The sequence below is a fragment of the Sturnus vulgaris genome, chromosome 1, assembly GCF_052056855.1.
Source record: "Sturnus vulgaris isolate bStuVul1 chromosome 1, bStuVul1.hap1, whole genome shotgun sequence".
NCBI lineage: Eukaryota > Metazoa > Chordata > Aves > Passeriformes > Sturnidae > Sturnus > Sturnus vulgaris.
Genome location: NC_142243.1, coordinates 114,288,719 through 114,304,301, shown reverse-complemented (window position 1 = coordinate 114,304,301; position 15,583 = coordinate 114,288,719). Strand labels below are relative to the sequence as shown.

At 47.0% G+C, this 15,583-nt stretch overlaps 1 protein-coding gene and 2 long non-coding RNA genes across 10 annotated transcripts in view; 2 read left to right on the top strand and 1 right to left on the bottom strand.

Annotated features, from left to right (window-relative positions):
• Window positions 1-7,486, top strand: part of LOC148225422 (uncharacterized) — a 76,331-nt gene extending 68,845 nt beyond the window's left edge. Inside the window, exon 6 of the long non-coding RNA XR_015807278.1 lies at window positions 2,639-7,486. This is a non-coding gene — a long non-coding RNA (uncharacterized LOC148225422). The remainder of the gene's footprint in view (window positions 1-2,638) is intronic.
• The window catches only part of LOC148225421 (uncharacterized), a 65,483-nt gene extending 53,039 nt beyond the window's left edge, over window positions 1-12,444 (bottom strand). For 2 of the 4 annotated variants that reach the window (XR_015807277.1, XR_015807276.1), the window contains exons 1-4: window positions 11,910-12,437; window positions 10,535-11,475; window positions 7,393-7,578; window positions 5,844-6,938 (exon numbers count right to left, since the gene is read on the bottom strand). This is a non-coding gene — a long non-coding RNA (uncharacterized LOC148225421). Of the gene's footprint in view, window positions 1-55; window positions 6,939-7,392; window positions 7,579-10,534; window positions 11,476-11,909 lie in introns of those variants that run through there. The other 2 variants (XR_015807273.1, XR_015807274.1) reach the window with 2 other exon arrangements.
• Window positions 11,566-15,583, top strand: part of NOL4 (nucleolar protein 4) — a 189,459-nt gene continuing 185,441 nt past the window's right edge. For 2 of the 5 annotated variants that reach the window (XM_088174645.1, XM_014874350.2), the window contains exon 1: window positions 11,671-12,059. In XM_088174645.1, coding sequence (XP_088030771.1) covers window positions 11,850-12,059 — 210 coding nt within the window. In that variant the 5' untranslated portion in view covers window positions 11,671-11,849. Of the gene's footprint in view, window positions 12,117-12,948; window positions 12,968-15,583 lie in introns of those variants that run through there. The other 3 variants (XM_014874349.2, XM_014874351.2, XM_088174651.1) reach the window with 3 other exon arrangements.

Below are 15,583 nucleotides of genomic sequence, written 5' to 3'. Positions count from 1 at the left end.
TTCTCAAGCATGTAGTATCTGTATAACGAGTTGGCCAGAATTTCAACACTGCATATGGCTTTTTCACACATGAACACATTTTTTATCACATATTTGTTTGAATGAGGATATCAATTTCAGAAAACAAAGTACAACTCTGGTTTGAAAAATAGCTGTGGGAAGTACAAAGACCTCCAGTTTTACATTCTTTTATAAAAACCATAATCCAAAGTTCAATCAGAAATGTATGAAAATATATATAGCTTAACACTGCAAAGTTCAGTATATGTTAAACAGAGTGAGGACTTTGCTAAGGCAGCACTGTTCTCTATGGGCTAGTGGTCATAAATAGAAATACTCATGCCAGCCTTCACATTAAGCATTTTTTTTTTTGTTGCAGAGCCTTGAAGCATTATACAATGGGATGGTTGATGGCTTTTTTTTCTCTACCTAACTTGTGGCAGTGTCCCACTGCTCTACAGTTGGCAGGAACCATCCTTGTTCAGGGATCCTCTCCTCACTCTTGAGGGATAACCCAGCCAGATAGAGAACATGGAGAGTAGGAGACCAACAAAGCAACAAACCAACCCAGCCATCCAGAAGAACCCTATAAGCCAACCCAAAATGTCTTCTTAAGTATGAACCAGTTTTGCTTCATATAAATCACTGATGTCATCTACCTGGACTAGTGCAAAGCATTTGATGCTGTCCCACACAAAGATGATCAGAGGGCTGGAGCAGTTCTCCTGTGAGGATAGACTTTGATGGTTGGGGTTGTTCAGCCTGGAAAAAGGAAGGTTCTGGGGAAACTTTAAAGCAGCCTTCCAGTATCTAAAGGGGGGCTACAGGAGAGCAGGAGAGGGACTTTTTACCAGGCCATGTTAGCAAGAGACAAAGGGGAATGGCATTAAATGGAAAGAAGGCAGATTAAGATTAGATTTTAGGGAGAAATTCTTCACTGTGAGAGTGGTGAGACACTGGAAAAGTTGCCCAGAGAAGTCGTGGATATCCCATCCATGGAAGTGTTCTATGCCAGGTTGCATGGGGCTTTGAGCAACCTGGTCTAGTGGAAGGTGTCCTGGACCATGGCAGAGGGGTAGGAACAAGGTGTTCTTTAAGGTCATGGAGATCTGCAGCCCACTTCTATTTACAAGTTCCTAGTTGTGATAGGAATTGGTTGTTTGTGTTCACTTTTTAACATTAATGATCTTTCTTTTCTTGTTGTTGTTCAGGGTGGGGTTATACTGAGTAAAAAATTATTCAGCAATTTAGCAGGAACAGATAGACCAGTGTAAGGAGTGTGTGCTCCAGTAATAACCTGCATTTGGCTAGCAGGGAACAGTCATATGAGGCCAGATACTATTTATACAGTTCTACTGCTTAAAGCTGATACTAACAATGCTAATTTGGTGTTTTGTGGATAAATATATGCAGGACATTGAATCACTGCCTAAATGTTACCAAGTCACAAACTACCATATCAAATTTATTAAAGGGCAGTTTTCTAATGACCATTCTGGGACCCTACACATATAACCTCAAAATGTGCATGGTGTTCTCACTTAAAGACCATGGCTAGCTTATAGTAAAATTACAGTGGCAAAAAAAGATAAGTGCTTTGAGCAAATTTCACCTGTGAAACAAGATCAATTAGGTTAAGGACCTGGTGGCGCTGTATGTAATAGAAGGGTTAGAATGTGTGGAGCTTGCAGTTGGCAATGGTGCAGTTGAGAGCCTCTGGATAAGGATCAAGGAACAAAAAAGTAGCGTGGGCATCATTGTGAGAGTCTACTATAGACTTCCTAGCCAGGACAATGATGCCAACAAATTATTCTATGAGGAACTAAGGGATGCTTCCAAGTCAACTGCCCTTGTCCTTATGGGGGACTTGAATTTGCCAGAAATCAAGTGGGAGAACCACACAGCTGGTACAACCCAGGCCAGAAGATTCCTAAATAACCTGGGTGACAGCTTTGTGAAACAGGTCCTAAGGGAGCCAGCTCAGAAAGATGCCCTTCTTGATCTGCTTCTTGTCACAGTGTGGATCTCATGAGTGGAGATTGGTGGCCGTCTTGGCCACAGCGACCACAAAGCAATCAAGTTTAAAATCTCTGTTGACAGGAGGAAGAGTGCCAGCAAAACCTCAGCTCTGGACATGAGGAGAGAACACTTCAGCCTGCTCAGGGAATTAGTAAATAAAGTTCCCTGGGAAAATGTTTTTGCAGGTGCTGGGGTCCATCAGTGCTGGTCACTTTTTAAACATCACCTCCTGAGGTGCACAGGAGCAGGCAATTCCCAAATGTCAGAAGTCAAGCAGGCTAGGCAAAAGGCCAGCTTGGCTGAACAGGATTCTTGTCTTGGAAATAAAGCTAAAAAGGATGGTGTATGCCCAGTGGAAGCAAGGTTAATTGACAGGGAAAGAACACAGAGATTCTGTTTGCCACTGGAGGGAGAAAACTAGTGCAGCTAAAGCTCAACTGGAGCTGAAGCTGCCAGAAATGTGGGAGAAAATAAAAAGAGTTTTTTAAAATATATAAATGGCAGATGGCAATAGAAATAACATTTCCCCATTAGAAGATGAGGAAGGTCACCTCATGAACGGGGTCATGGACAAGGCAGAGCTTTTTGCAGAGTTTAATGCATTCTTTGTCTTCAACAGAGATGACAGACCAAGAGGCTCTCAGTGCCCTGAGCTGGAGGACCATGGCTGTGCAAATGATCAGCTCCCAGTCAAACCTGAAATTGTGTGGGATCTGCTTTTCCAGCTGGATCCCTACAAATCCATGAGGCCTGATTGGATTCATCTGAGAATTCTCAAAAAGCTGGCTGATGTCATCACAAAGCCTCTCTTGGTTTTTGAGCAGTCTTGAGATGTCCCAGCTGACTGGAAGATGGCAAATACTGTCCCAGTTTTCAAGAAGGGTAAGAAGGAGGACCCTGGAAACTACAAGCCTGTCAGTCTCACTTCAGTGCCTGGTAAAGCTATGGAGAAGATTATTCTAGGAGGTATTGAAAAACATGTGAAAGATGATGCAGTCATTGGTCACAGTCATTAGAAAACTACTTATTAAACCTGGTTTCCCTTTTTTGTCAAGGTAACTCACATGGTTGATCAAGGGAAGCAAGTTGATGTAATCTTTTTGGATTTCAGTACAGCTTTCCATACTGTCTCTCACTGTATCCTTCTGAACAGAACATCCAACACAAAGCTGGATAAACAAACACATCATGTGAGGGGTGAACAACTGGCTCATGGGTTGGGCACAAAGGGTTACAGTGAATGGGTGACATCAGACTGGTGACCTGTCACTAGTGGGGTCCCACAAGGCTCCATCCTCAGCCCTGTGCTCCTCAACATCTTCATCAATGACTTGGATGCAGGACTGGAAGAGATACTGAACAAGCTCACAGATGATACAAAACTGGGAGGAGCTGCTGCCTTGAAGGCAGGGAGGTCCTGCAGAGAGACCTCAACAAATCAGAGGGCTGGCCAATCACCAATCATATGAAGTTCAAAAAGGGTGAGTGCTGTGTTCAGCAGCTGGGAGGGGACAACCCGATGCATGCACAGACTGGGGAATGAAATGCTGAAAATCAGTGCCATGGACAGGGACCTGGGGGTCCTGAACACGAGCCAGCAGAGCCCTGGCAGCCAGGAGGACCAGCGTGTCCTGGGGAGCATCAGGCACAGCATCACCAGCCGGGCAAGGGAGGGAATTGTCCTGCTCTGCTCTGCACTAGGGCAGCCTCACCTTGGATACTGGGTAGTTTTGGGCACTGCAATATAAGAAAGATATTAAACTTTGGACAGCATCCAAAGGAAGCAACAAAGATGATGGAGGGCCTAGAGGGGAAGCTGTATGAGGAGTGGCTGAGATAACTTGGTCTGTTCAGTATGGGAGAGACTGAGTGGAGACCTCATCACAGTCTAAAACTTCCTTTTGAGAGGAAGATGAATGGCAGACACTGATCTCTCTAGTGACCAGAGACAGGACTCGAGGGAATGGCGTGCAATTGTGTCAGGGGAGGTTTAGTTTGGATATCAGGAAAAGGTTCTTCTCCCAGAGGGTGGCTGGGCACTGAAAGAGGCTCCCCAGGGAAGTGGTCAAAGCAATGGTTGGCTGAGTTCAAGAAATGTTGACATGGCTCTCGGGCACGTGGTATGACCCTTGGGCACGGTGCTGTGCAGGAAGTTGGACTTGATGATCCTTGTGGGTCCCATCTAACTCAGCTTATTTAGTGGTTCTGTGATTCTGTGAAAACAGTGATGGAAGTAATACCTACAATGAGATGCAACAGTAATTTCTTCTGTTTTGGTCTTTAGTTATCATTGTCTTTAATGTTGGGAAGTCAGGAGGGCCCTATGCTGCTGATGCAAATATATGGATCAAATGCAAAAGTAAAATTTCGATAGTATTTTATACCAGTGAGGGATTAATGTTGTATTTTGCCAAATATCTCAGACTGAGAAATTCTCTTCTTCATTTTTGCTTCCTGTCTAGTTTCCATCCTCTTGTAAGCAGGACGATGGGAGCTGGTTAGCCACACTCTGTTCCAGTGTTGACTTTGTCTAGCAGTGCCTGACACAGTGGTTGTAGAGCCATATCTGAAATTTTCTGGAATATTTTCCAATTATCACATCTCCCGCCATGGCAATGAAGTCGAGAACACTAACAGAGATAGACAGCTAGCATTTACAGTACTGCCTTATTAGTCCTGGCTTGGTTTAGACAAAACACTGGGTGGTATTCTAGTAGCTGCCTTATATTAGTGTTGCCTTAGCTGAAAAATATATATTACCTGTAGAAAGAATAAAAAATACTATACACACACACAAACATACACACAAAAAATCCTTTGTGTACATCTTCTTTAGGATGAAAGCAAGCAAGGTTGAATGTAAGGTGTCAATGTAACAATAAAAAATTTTCTGTGCCCATATAAAAATCTTAAGATATTTGAAATATTCTTATTTTTTTTTCATTATGTGCCACATCCCTTTTCCTTTTTTTTTTTTACTAAGGAAATGAGGAAATTTTCATGAAAACAAGAGCTTATATTCTTAGAAGTTTGTCAATTCCTGCTTCTATTTTTCTGTTCCGAAGGGATCGGAGCCTTCTGTACAGGGTACCGTAATTGCTTCCAACTCAACGAGCTGTGATGAATAAGAAGCAGGAACTTTCAAACAAAGACTCTGTTTTCATGCAAATATTCTCAGTAATAAAGCATAGAGTAAAAGAAATATGTGAAGTTATGTTTTGCAGAACTGCTACTTAAAGCAAAGAAGCTTTGTAGAACGAAGCCAAGTGTGGATTTTTCTAACTGCATGAAGGGAAAGTGAGTTTGAGCATTTTCTCAAGGGATTCCAAATGTCGCCAAAGAAGATTGTTAAAAAATAAAGACAGAATATATCCCAGTATAATTCTCATCAACATCACTCTAAGTAAAAAGATCCTAACCAGAACTATGACACTATTCCCACATTTCATGAATTCATTCTCACATTTCTTTATAAGCCTAGAAACATACAGCCTCTTTCCCCCAAATATTTAGCAAGTAGGCTCCTATAAACCATCTCTGAGTCATTGCTTCGGTCTACCTCCTCTTGATTTTCCAAAATCAGCAGCTAACTTAAGAAAAATAGAGAATAATATTGGAACTGGAAACAATTTGTAAAAAAAAAATTACATTGAAAAGTAATTAATAGTTTAGACTTTGCTTCATGATTGCTCATTCGGTAGACAAATCAAAACCCAGACAACCTTCATCCATTTGAAGTTTTCACACATTACTACCACCAAGTAATCACCTGTAGTTTCTAACCTCCTAAGCAGCAAATACGTTGGAATTACCATTAAGGATACCTTTCTAGAGTGGTCCTTCACCAGTAGGATTAGTAGGTGGAATGATGACTATTTTCTCCTCAGGGAAGCTGTGTCACAGCAGAGTCTTACCTCCCCAAATGCAACCAGGTGACTGATTATGGGGCCACTCAGGAGATTCTGTCATGTGTGTGAGACCAAAGGAAGAGAGCACAGTCAAGCCCATGCAGTGTGTGAGCGCTGACTTCTACCTCCACAAGCATTAGGGCTTGCAGTGCTCATTGTTGCTGCCATCACTGGGCTGTAAAGGACACAACAGGATTTCACTTCCACTGAAATTCTCTCCAGAAGAGAAGAAAAGCACTGTCAGGTACATAGTGCAAAGCAAACCATTTGGAGCTGCAGTTTCTTTATTCCTCAGCACATCTTCTGTCAGTTCAGCATGGATGATTTTCAGCCTGCACAGAAACGGGCTTTCCATCGTAACTCATGGACATGGCAAGTCGGAAGTGTCAAGACAATTTTTTCTCGGTATGTCAATGAATAAAAAACCCAAGAGACAGGAAATTCATCTCTTCAAAGGCTACCCTTAGCCATCCAGTAATGCCATATCAAGTACTTTGCTGAAATATGGTGCATGTTTTCCAAACATTCCCCTTTGGCAGAAGTCAGATGCCAGATTTAAGAGAAAAACCTACTCTTTTTTTTCCCAGCAAGTTTAAAAAACTTGAAAATGTCTCCCTGCTTTTTCCATGGACTCAGTTCCATGTCACTGCAAGATTGTAATTTCATCTAGAAACACTGGTAACATCAATGAGAGACATCAGGCCCCATTCTGCCTGTCTTCACTTTCTATCACCAGTGGACTTGTTAGAGCTGGTAATTCAAAAAAACACAGTCTTTATGATATTCATGATTTACTTTAAACCTCTTTCACAGCTTGATGCACATGAGGCAATTCAAATGGCCAAAACTCTTTTGCAACTAACACTTCATTCCACTGAATGGAAACGTTCACACATCTGTTGGTGGTGTATTGTTTCAGGCTGGCTGCAGAGCAATCAAGCCAGCAAGGCACGGTAGTGTCTCCACACCAGAGGAGAGGAACTTTCACTTTCTGGCAGAGGCAAGTGAATTCTGCAGAATGCAGAGCACAGAACAGCCTCAGGCCACGGATGGCATAGAAGGACCAACACAGTCCCTCTACCCAAGACGCCACGGGAGTTTCAATTTCAGCTGAGTAACAGGGTGTCATTAGAACTCTCGACAGGAGGAAGGTCTGTGCAAGCCCTTTTCATTGCAAGGAGATTCTAGACTGTGTTATTATACTCTGTTAATTCTGATACAAAAAACCCACCCCAAACCAGACAGTGAACTTAACCCCATGTAATTTTTCTTATTTAAATATAATCTGATAGTACTACGTTCAGAGTATCTGAAGATCTCAAAACGGGAGATTAAAAATCTGCACTCTAAATTCACCATATAAATTCTGCTGAAGTTACTATACACACACACATAATCTATAATGAATATAGGTTATGCAAATACACTCTACAATGTATATTTATATGAAAGTGAAGCCATGTACCATGCAATTGACCTTCTTTAGATCACCAGTTCTTTATGGTAAGCATCATTTTTGTGTCCTGTGCTGATCCATTGTCTGGCAGGATGGGTGGGGTTCCAGGATGCTCCCAGGATTTCTGGCCAAGTGATTACGGGAAGCAGTCATGAAACATCCATATCTTTCATCAACACGAATCAAAAATCTTAACTGTAAAACAGAGAAAGTAATCCAACTGCATTAGATGTTACTCAAGTGTCTACTCTCTATTCCCACTTCACACCACAGGCGGTTTTCTTTTTGTTTGTTTGTTTTTGTTTGTTTATTGAGGGCATGTAGTGGTAGGACAAGGGAGAATGGCCTTAAACTGAAGGGTTAGATTAGATATTAGAAAGAAATTCTGTACTATAAAGGTGGTGATGCATTGGAGCACATTGCCCAGAGAGGTTTGTGGCTCCCCATATCTAGAAGAGTTCAAGGCCAGGTTGGATGGGGTTCTGAGTAACCTGGTCTAGTGGAAGGTGTCCCTGCCCATGGCAGATGATTGTTAAGGTCATCTAGTTAAGATTGTTAGGATTCCTTCCAAACCATTCTGGAATTATATGATTCTCTCTCCTACCTCAAAACAGTTTGAAAAAATAATTCGTATTTCTGGGGTTTTAAAGTCATGGTCCAAACTTCATTGATTTTAGGAATATGTCTCTTCTGAGAAGGCACAGGGCTCTTTACATGATCCAAAGTGATACTCCTGGATATGGAATTATTTTCTGATCTACTAAACCACTCCTGCTTATTTCAAGCATTTTACTCATCCATGCTATAACTGTCTGGATCGTCACTCCTGGCTCTGTCACATCTTCCTTTATCCCCTTTGCTTTGTGTGCGTACTTTGGATTCAGTCATAGCACAGTATCAGTGTGATACGGAAGTTACTGAGACCCTCAGCAGGAGGCTGGGCTGAGAACAATTATCTGACAGAATTGTTTAGCAGTGCAGCCCAATACATGTTACGACCCTTTTTCTAAATGTAGATCTAATGGCACATTAAAGCAATATTACATCTCATAAAGCCTGCTGGGTAAGAGTTCAGCGAGGTTCTCCCTGCTCCCCTTCTGCACAGCAGCTCCTTTGTTACTGCCTCGCCTCTAGATCCTGTGATGGACGGGAGTCCCGTGCTCCTCTAACACTAAAATGGGGCTGCCAACATAATTTATGGGCCCTGTGGCCAACAAAAAGTTTCAAGCCTCCTTGGGTTATCTCTCATTCCTACTTTTCTCAGCCCATTGTGCCAGCTTGTCCTCTCAGATTTTACAGATGGCAGGAAAGGTTTCGGCAACACAAACATCCTTCAGAGTGCTGCTTTTAAACAATAGTCTTGTCCTAGCTTTGCCTGTGTCTGAGGTGATGTTTCCAGACAGAAAGCAGAAAAGCAAACACAGGACTGGGGGGAGAGGAGAAAGAGGGGGGAAAGGAAGAGGGGGAAAGAGCAGAGGACAGGTACATGTGAGCTGGGTTAGCTGGGGAGATGGAGGCCGGGTTGAGGTCCCCATGCTCAGGGCCAGCCCAGTAGACCAGCATGTCCTGGCTGGGGTGAGTGAGGAAGGGCTTCTCCTGGTTCTCTTAGCACCTTCGGCTTTTGCACTAGAAATCCAGGCTCGGTGTGAACAGCACAACAGCCCATGGAAGCTTTTTTCTGCAGGACACAAGGGAGTGAAAGCAAAGGGTGCTCGCTACTGCCTGGTCTGGGAAGGAAAAACACATAGCTGCCTTTCCACTGGGCCCTTCCAGGCCCCGAGTGACTGGATACCCAGACACAGGTGGCATCTCTGCAGAAGACACACGAGGCAGAGCACAGGAACACCGTAGCCCTCTTCATTTCAGCAATCTGAGCCGAAAACGGCACGTGTTTGGGCTGCAGCGGATTTTGGGCTCCCCTCCCGCCTGGCGAGCGCCGAACCGCTGCTGCTCGCTGCCCGCCGCAGCCGGGGCGCGATGCTGCGGGCACGGCCGGCCGAGCCCCCGCGGGAACAACGCGCGGCTGCGCTCCCCGGAGCCGGGATGCGCGGACGGTCCCGGAGGCGACGGGCGATGCGGGAGCGCTGGAGGAGGCGCCCCGGGGGAGCTCCTCCGCTCCGCCGGGCGGGGACCGGGCCGCGGGGGAGGCGGCGGAGGGGCTCTCCGTTTCCGAGGAAAGCCCGGCCCGGCGGCGGCCACGTGTCCCGCAGGGATCCCACCGGGCCCGCCGCGGCCCCGCCGGCCGGTGCGGCGCAAAGTGCGCGGCACCGCCGCTCCTGCTCCGCTCCGCCGGCAGCGCGGGCGAGGTGGCGGAGGGGATGCCCGCCGCGGGCGCGGAGGCCGACAGCCCCCCGCCACGGCCCTGCGCGCTTTTCTTGCTCCAATAAGCAATAATTAGGTCCTCAGCTAATGAAGTGTCAGCTGATCCCCCTCGCTCCGTCTGCGCGCGGGGAGGCGGGGGGGCTGAGCCCGGAGACATCGCCATGGAAACGCTGCCCTCGCCTCTCTCCCCCCCGCCGCATCCCCCCCACCCCCCGCCGGCCCGGGCCGGGTGCTCGCCGTCCCCCGCGCCCCGCCGCGCCCGCGGAGGCGGGAGCATCCCGACATGGGACAGCGCTGCCCGTCACCGCGCCGCGCCGCCGTCGCCACAGAAACTTTTGTCCCGGCGGCCAATCAGGGCGCGGGGGGGGCGCGGAGCGGCGCTGGGCCCGGCCCGGTGCGCCGCCGCCGCCGCCGCCAGCCCGGAGCGGAGCGCAGCGCGGAGCGGCGCAGCCGAGCGGAGCGGAGCGCGGTGCAGCGGCCGCCCCGGCGCGCATCCCGCGGCCGGGCGCGGGCCGGAGTCGTGCCCCAGCCGCGGAGGTGCCGCACGGCTGCGGAGCGGGGGCGCGGAGCCGGGCGCTGGATGGCGGAGGCGCGGGCGGGCGCGGCCGCGGAGAGGCGACGAGAGGAAGCGCCGCGGCGGAGCCTTCCCCCCCCGCGGAGGGGGTGTCCTGCCTGACGCGGCGGGGGAGACCGGGGGAGCGCGGAGATCTCCGGCGTGAACTGAAGCTGTGGCAGAGGGAGGGGGAAAAAAAAAATCAGGATTTTTTTTTCTTCTTCTTCCCCCTTTACAAAAAGGGGGTTTATGCTCAGCATCCGCACGCAAACTTACTTGAATGCCTTGTAGCCAGTTTAGCCCAGAGACCAAAGGATACCCCGCACCCGAGGAGTCCTACATGTGTGAGCACCATCATTACACTGGCAGAGCAACGAGAGCCGCCTCCTTTCCTGTACCAACATCCTCCTGGGACTGATCTTTCCTCTGGTCCAATATCCAAGCCTATCTCATATATATGGGTTTTCTTTCTTTCTTCCTTCCTTTTTATTTTTTTTCTTTTTTTTTCTTCCATCGGCTGGGATTGCTATGTAAATAAATAGAGGAAAATTCCTGAAAGGGCATATGAAAATTCAATGGGACTCAATATGAGGAAGTGAAATTCTCACAGACCATTTTTTAAAAATTAAAAATTATATACTTTAAACGCGGATTGGATGCATTAAGCTTAGAAAATAGCAGGTAAGAACTTTCTTTCTTTCCAGTACCTTCATGCCCGGAGCGGGGATATCTGAAGCAAAGCCGCCCAGCCTTGGAATAAAGGGGGAGCAAAGAGACCAGTGTGCCCTTCAGTGCTTCTTCCATCCTGCGCGGCGAGGCGGCTTTGGGGAGAGGCACAGCCCGCCAGGACAGAGACAGAAAGCTCTGAAAGCCTTCGGAGAAGACAGCCGAGGGCTGTCGGGGCGGACTAGGGTGGGCTTTTTCTCTTCTTTCCGTTCTTTTTTTTTTTTTTTTTTTTTTTTTCCTTCTTCATCTGCACTATCCAGGGTGAATCCGGGTGCAGTTGATATATGGAAAAGAAGAAGGATCCGAGTCAATATTTTCTCTTTTCTTCTCTACGCCGAGGGATAGGATTTTAATTATTTATCCACCCGAACCCTCTCCGGGTAAGACGCTGCTGGAGCCAGTGGGATAGTCCTGCCTTGCACAATTATTAAAGAGACTGATCACGTACAGTGGAAGGATAAGAGGAACCTCCACCAGATCCGTTTTGCCTCCTGTGAAAAAAAAAAAATGAAGGAGAACATTGCCACATTACTGAATTGATTGCTGCCCCCCCCACCCATCCCCCTCCCGACCCCCCACCCCCCCGAACCACCACACCACCACCACAAAAAAAAAAAAAAAAAAAAAAATCCGCTGGGATCTGCCTGCACCGGGACCTCCTTCGCTCCGGCTCGGAGGTGGATGCATTTTTCATGAGCGCTGGGTGAACAGGTGCAAAGTGCGGCGGGGCGGCCCGGCCCCGCACCCCGGCCCGCTTCGGGGCGGCGTGTGCGTGTCCGTGTGTCTGCCCGTGTCTGTGTGCGTGTCCGTGTGTGTGTGTGTGCGCCCCGGCGTGTGCATGTGTGTGTGTGTGTATTAGGAGATTATGGAGAGCAGCGACCGGGACATGTACCGCCAGTTTCAGGACTGGTGTCTCAGGACTTACGGGGACTCAGGAAAAACCAAGACGGTGACCCGTAAAAAATACGACCGGATCGTCCAGCTCCTGAACGGCTCGGAGTCGAGCTCCACGGATAATGCCAAATTCAAATTCTGGGTCAAATCTAAAGGCTTCCAGCTCGGCAACTCGGACGAGGTCAGTGGTGGTGCTGGAGGAGGGAAGCAAGTGCTGTACGTGCCAGTCAAAACCACGGTTAGTAGAGAATTGTCTTCCTTGTTCTATGTCGGCCGCTGCAGCCCGCTCCGGGAGCGAGAGGCGCAGGGGGAGCCGCAGCCACAGTTGGCTCCTTCCTCCCTCTTCCCCCAAGTCATCATCACCATGTTGCGTTTGCCTGTCACATTATACACCGCCGAGGTCTTTGTGGGTCCTTTTATTTAAAGCGATCGTGCGCACAACGCACCCCGCCGGGTCGGTGTCGTTCTCCTTCCTCCTCGTCCTCCTCGTTCCCCCCGTCCCCCCGGGCCGCTGCGGCGGGGTTGGGGTGTGCTATAGTTCCGCCGCGGCTCCGGCCATTGTGCCGGTCCCCGCCGCCCCGGGCAGCGGCCCCCGCCGCCGGCGGGGCTGATGGATGGCGCACGGGGGTACCCTGCCTGGCACAAAGCCAGGCGCGGCGCCGGGCGGTGGTTCCCCGGGATATCTGTTGGGGTTTTCTTTCTTTATTTATTTTTTATTAGTATTATTTTTACCCGTTTTTCTTTATTGTTATCCCCCAGCCCTAGCGCCGCCGCCGAGCGGCCGCGAATGAGCCCGGCTTGGCTGTGAAGCGCCGGCTGCGCTAGTAAGGGGCGGCGGGAGGGAGAGGATGCTCAACAAAGGGAGGACGGGGTTCCGCATGACCGAGGGAAGGGTGTATTTTGTGGCACTTTCTGGGGTCGCGGGAACCCCTCAGCACTTCCTTCGGTGCGCTGGGGTAGCGTGGCATCCCCGGCAGGCGCTGGCGTTACGGGCTCGGCGCAGGTCTGACAGCCGGAGAGCTATTATGCTTGGTGGTGGCAGGAGCGACAGATTTTCCTATTTAAGAAGATGGGGACTGTTGGTTGCAAGTAGGTTTTGCCTATTGAACTGTCTTAATGTATCATTATTCTTACTTCTTATGCGCTGGGTCACGCAAGCTAAGCTTCTTTTGTCTGTGCGTGGGGCGGGTGTGGAGGGGGAGCCGAGAAAGGAAACCCGGCAATTAAAAATATTCCTGCCTGGGCATTTGGCTTGGATGAGCAATATTCTCTCTCTTTCCTTTTTTTTTTTTTTTTTTCCGTTTTGTTTTTTTTTTATTGTTTTTTTCCTGGAGAGGCAGCTTATCCGGACCTAACGGGAAGGTTGCTGGGTGGCGCAGCAAAGGGGGCTTCTTGGAAAGTATTCTGGGTTGGGTTGTGACGTAGGCTGCTGGGGAAATCTGCCTCTCTTTGCCTTGCTGAAGTCATAAACCTGGGCATTCCCAGGGGCTGGCTTCTATTTGCCCCCTTGTCATCAGCGTTGTCATGGCTGTGAGGAGGCAGAAGTGGGAAATTAATTTTAAGGAGATCTTCAATATGAAGATTTAAAGTAAAAGAGACGCTCTGGACAGATTTTTCCTTCTTTATGGTTTTTATTCACAGAAGTATTTCAGGTCTGTCTATAGATTCAGATGATTTGGCAGATCTCTGTTTTACTGTTACAAGATTGATTGCTCATCTCTGAGCCCAGACAGTACCATAGATACAGTTTATAACAAAAAGGTTGCCTAAAGCAGAAGTCTCCAATTAGCTTAGTATTTTTAAATATCTCTCCTTCCCACTGAAATAATTATTTTGAAAGGCCAGTGGGGAAGATTGTTTATTCCCAAGACTATATTTTTCACTGCAAGTTCAAAACTGTAAGCAAATTCAGTATTTTAAAAAATGACATTGACTACCCTACTAAATAAAGAGGATAACCTTAATTTTACATGATGGAATTTAAAAATGAAGTGCTTTTCTGGTCCTCTGAAACACAAGACTCAGTGATGATCAGCTTGTTTATTTTCTCTCACCTTTGCTAGGCCATGAAAGCCTGGAGTCCCGCCTTCCATCCTGTTTTCTATTTTAAGAACACAGAATCAATTTTTATTTTTATTTTTCTCCACAAGAGATTTCAGTGAGAGGTCGAGCATCTTGTAGGTTTTATCTTATGTACATTTGTGGGAATCACACCCTTGGCTGTGAATGTCTGTGTATGTACATATATATGCATTTATATTCACAGAGGAGTACCTCTACATACTTCAGCAACCAAGCAGGAATTCTAATAAAATTAGGACTACTAATGAAATCAAAAAGGGAAAAGTTAGCATGACCTATCTGTAAGCAATTCCTGAATATCTGTGTATAACCTGAGCAATGACATATAAACATTTCCAGAAGAGGTCTTTTATGTAGGTGCAATTTCCTCCTGTTGGCCATTAGAAATTTGTTGTCCAACATAAATGGGAAAAGGGGATGCTTGGCAACCTTCAGCTCTGAAAAACAAAGGGCAGCCTCTCCTAAACACATGAATCTGATGTTACTATCCCACCACAAAAGGTAGAGGAGTATTTAAACAGACCCACAGGGTGGCAGTGGTTTGTATGAGCTACTGCCAGAGCCAGGGCAGCACCTGCCAGGCACTGAAGGCTCAGAAAGAACATGTTTGACAGAACAGGGATGCAGTCCCTGACACAGAGAAAGTCAGTGGCAAAGCTCCTATAGACTTCAAGAGGTCTAGAATTTCACCTAGATGGGAATGATAAGTTACAGGGGGAAAAAATTGGATTTTCATCAGACAGAAATTGTTGGTAAGCCTTAAAAGCCCATTCCCTTATTTCTTTAACTCTTAATTATTATTTAAGAGTTTATTAATTTGTGATAATTTTTGGTTTTTTCCTCCCCTCTCTCATGGTTATCCTATACATTTGAACTTCTCCAGTCCTCAGAGAGAGCCCCAAATGGTAGCAGAGCCCCAAACTGTGAATCTCTCCCTCTTTTTGTCCATCACTTGATCTCACCATAGGTAAAAGTAATTTCAATTTAAAAATTAATCACTGCATGAACACTCCCTGTTCAATAACAGGACGGATGAAATTACAGGTTGGACTCTGCAGTCACAAGGTAGTCAAAAATAAGCAAATATTCAAATACTTTGTTAGGAATTACTCTCTCCTTGAAGCTTTAAGATTTGCTGCTCAGCTTTGCTGTCAGCCAGAGAGATTTGCTCCTGATGGTGCTGTAATCCACTGCTGCTGGTAATTAGACATCATTACTGCTGCGTTAAAGGGAAAGAGAGAAGGAGAGAGGACAGGCTGGGGCTAATTAACTACTTGATTCTAATGAAAGAAAGAGAGCCTGATAGCAACTGGGAGGTTGCACCGGAACAGGCTAGATGTACAACACAGACTTAATTGAAGCAGGGTGTCTTGCAGTCTCACAGTAGCTCAGGCTTGGTCTACTTTCATATTCTGTGGGCAGTAGTGCACGAGGTATTAATCTGTTTTTCCCTTGCCTGGTTGATAAGTAGCTCAAAATCACAGGCCTGTCTTCAGTATCAAGTTTAAGCATGCCAGCAAGGAGAATGCATAGATGATTATGTGCTGGCTTAATCTATTTTACGGGTATGGTCTCCTCAAGAGCAACAGGAACAAATCAATTTCTGAATGTTCACATCCCTCT